This window comes from Sphaeroforma arctica (assembly GCF_001186125.1).
Source record: "Sphaeroforma arctica JP610 unplaced genomic scaffold supercont1.9384, whole genome shotgun sequence".
NCBI lineage: Eukaryota > Ichthyosporea > Ichthyophonida > Sphaeroforma > Sphaeroforma arctica.
The window spans coordinates 1-1,082 of record NW_014031174.1 but is presented as its reverse complement, the minus strand read 5'-3'; the positions used below and the strand labels follow the sequence as shown (position 1 = coordinate 1,082).

General features: G+C 45.1%; 1 protein-coding gene across 1 annotated transcript; it reads right to left on the bottom strand.

Moving 5' to 3' along the window:
• Positions 1-349: 349 nt before the first annotated feature.
• On the bottom strand, positions 350-587 carry SARC_16963 (hypothetical protein; the record flags this gene model as incomplete). Its single annotated transcript, XM_014288934.1, has 1 exon — positions 350-587. A coding segment is annotated over one exon (238 nt), but the record flags the coding sequence as incomplete, so codon positions are not given.
• Positions 588-1,082: the final 495 nt, after the last annotated feature.

Genomic DNA, 1,082 nt, shown 5'->3' with positions numbered 1-1,082 from the left:
GCGTTTGTGTGTGTATTTTCATTACTGGCACAATTTGATCTCTATACTACGTGTTCAACAGTCTTAGCTGTTAGAATCAGAACATCATTACAGTACATACCAATAAACGAACGATATACGATTCGCAGTTCAATAAGGATAGTCTCCATTGTGCATTTACAGCAGATAATATTCATTCTAATATGCATTATTAACTACTACTAAATGTGCGAGTACAAGTCTCAACAGATTCGTAATCCATTGAGGATAGTCTCCATTGTGCACTGACAGCAGATGATATTCCTTTGATATGCAAAATGATCTACTTTTGAATGTGCCGTGTGTGAATACAGATCCCAACAGGGAGTACCTGTAAGTGCAGACAAGAATCCTGATATAGAGCCCGTTGCCATGCCAACAGGCACTGGCACCTTGGCCGCATCCGCCACAACGGTGGGCGATGTAGCCACTCGTCGTACATTCGATACAGCACTGTTGGTGGGATGATACGTTTGTGTACATGCAGGCCTCTCACTCATCCGCGCTGACGTACCTCGCTGCATAGCTGCGAGTGTGCGTCGCTGTGTTTGTATTGTACGTGTGGGCATTAGGGATTTGCATTGTGCATTGAATGTGCCGACAATGCTTCTAAGGCCAGTGATACCTTTGGATTGTGTAGTGCCATTGTATGTGAGAGAGCGGGGTGCAACACAGCATCTCCGCCAACTCAGGGTCTGCATTTTAATCTGTTGGTAGTCAAGTCTTTGATACCGTGCTGACTCCTCAACGACGTTTTGAGCACACACTTGGAGAAGCTGTAAGTGTGTGTAACTTGACAGGCGTGTCTGTACTGTGTGCGTTCAAACCCACCGGAAACTCAACCCAAAGTGTTCGCATTCACACCCAGGGCCCACTCGCCCAGCCATTTGCATCTGATAGTAAATACAAGGAATTTCAACGGAAGCTCACCTGTGAACAGAACCAAAAAATAAGTAATATGTAATATGTATGAACACTTCTGTGGCAATTGGCATTGACACTGTCACTGGCATTGACACTGTCACTGGCATTGACACTGTCACTGGCATTGGCATTGGCATTGA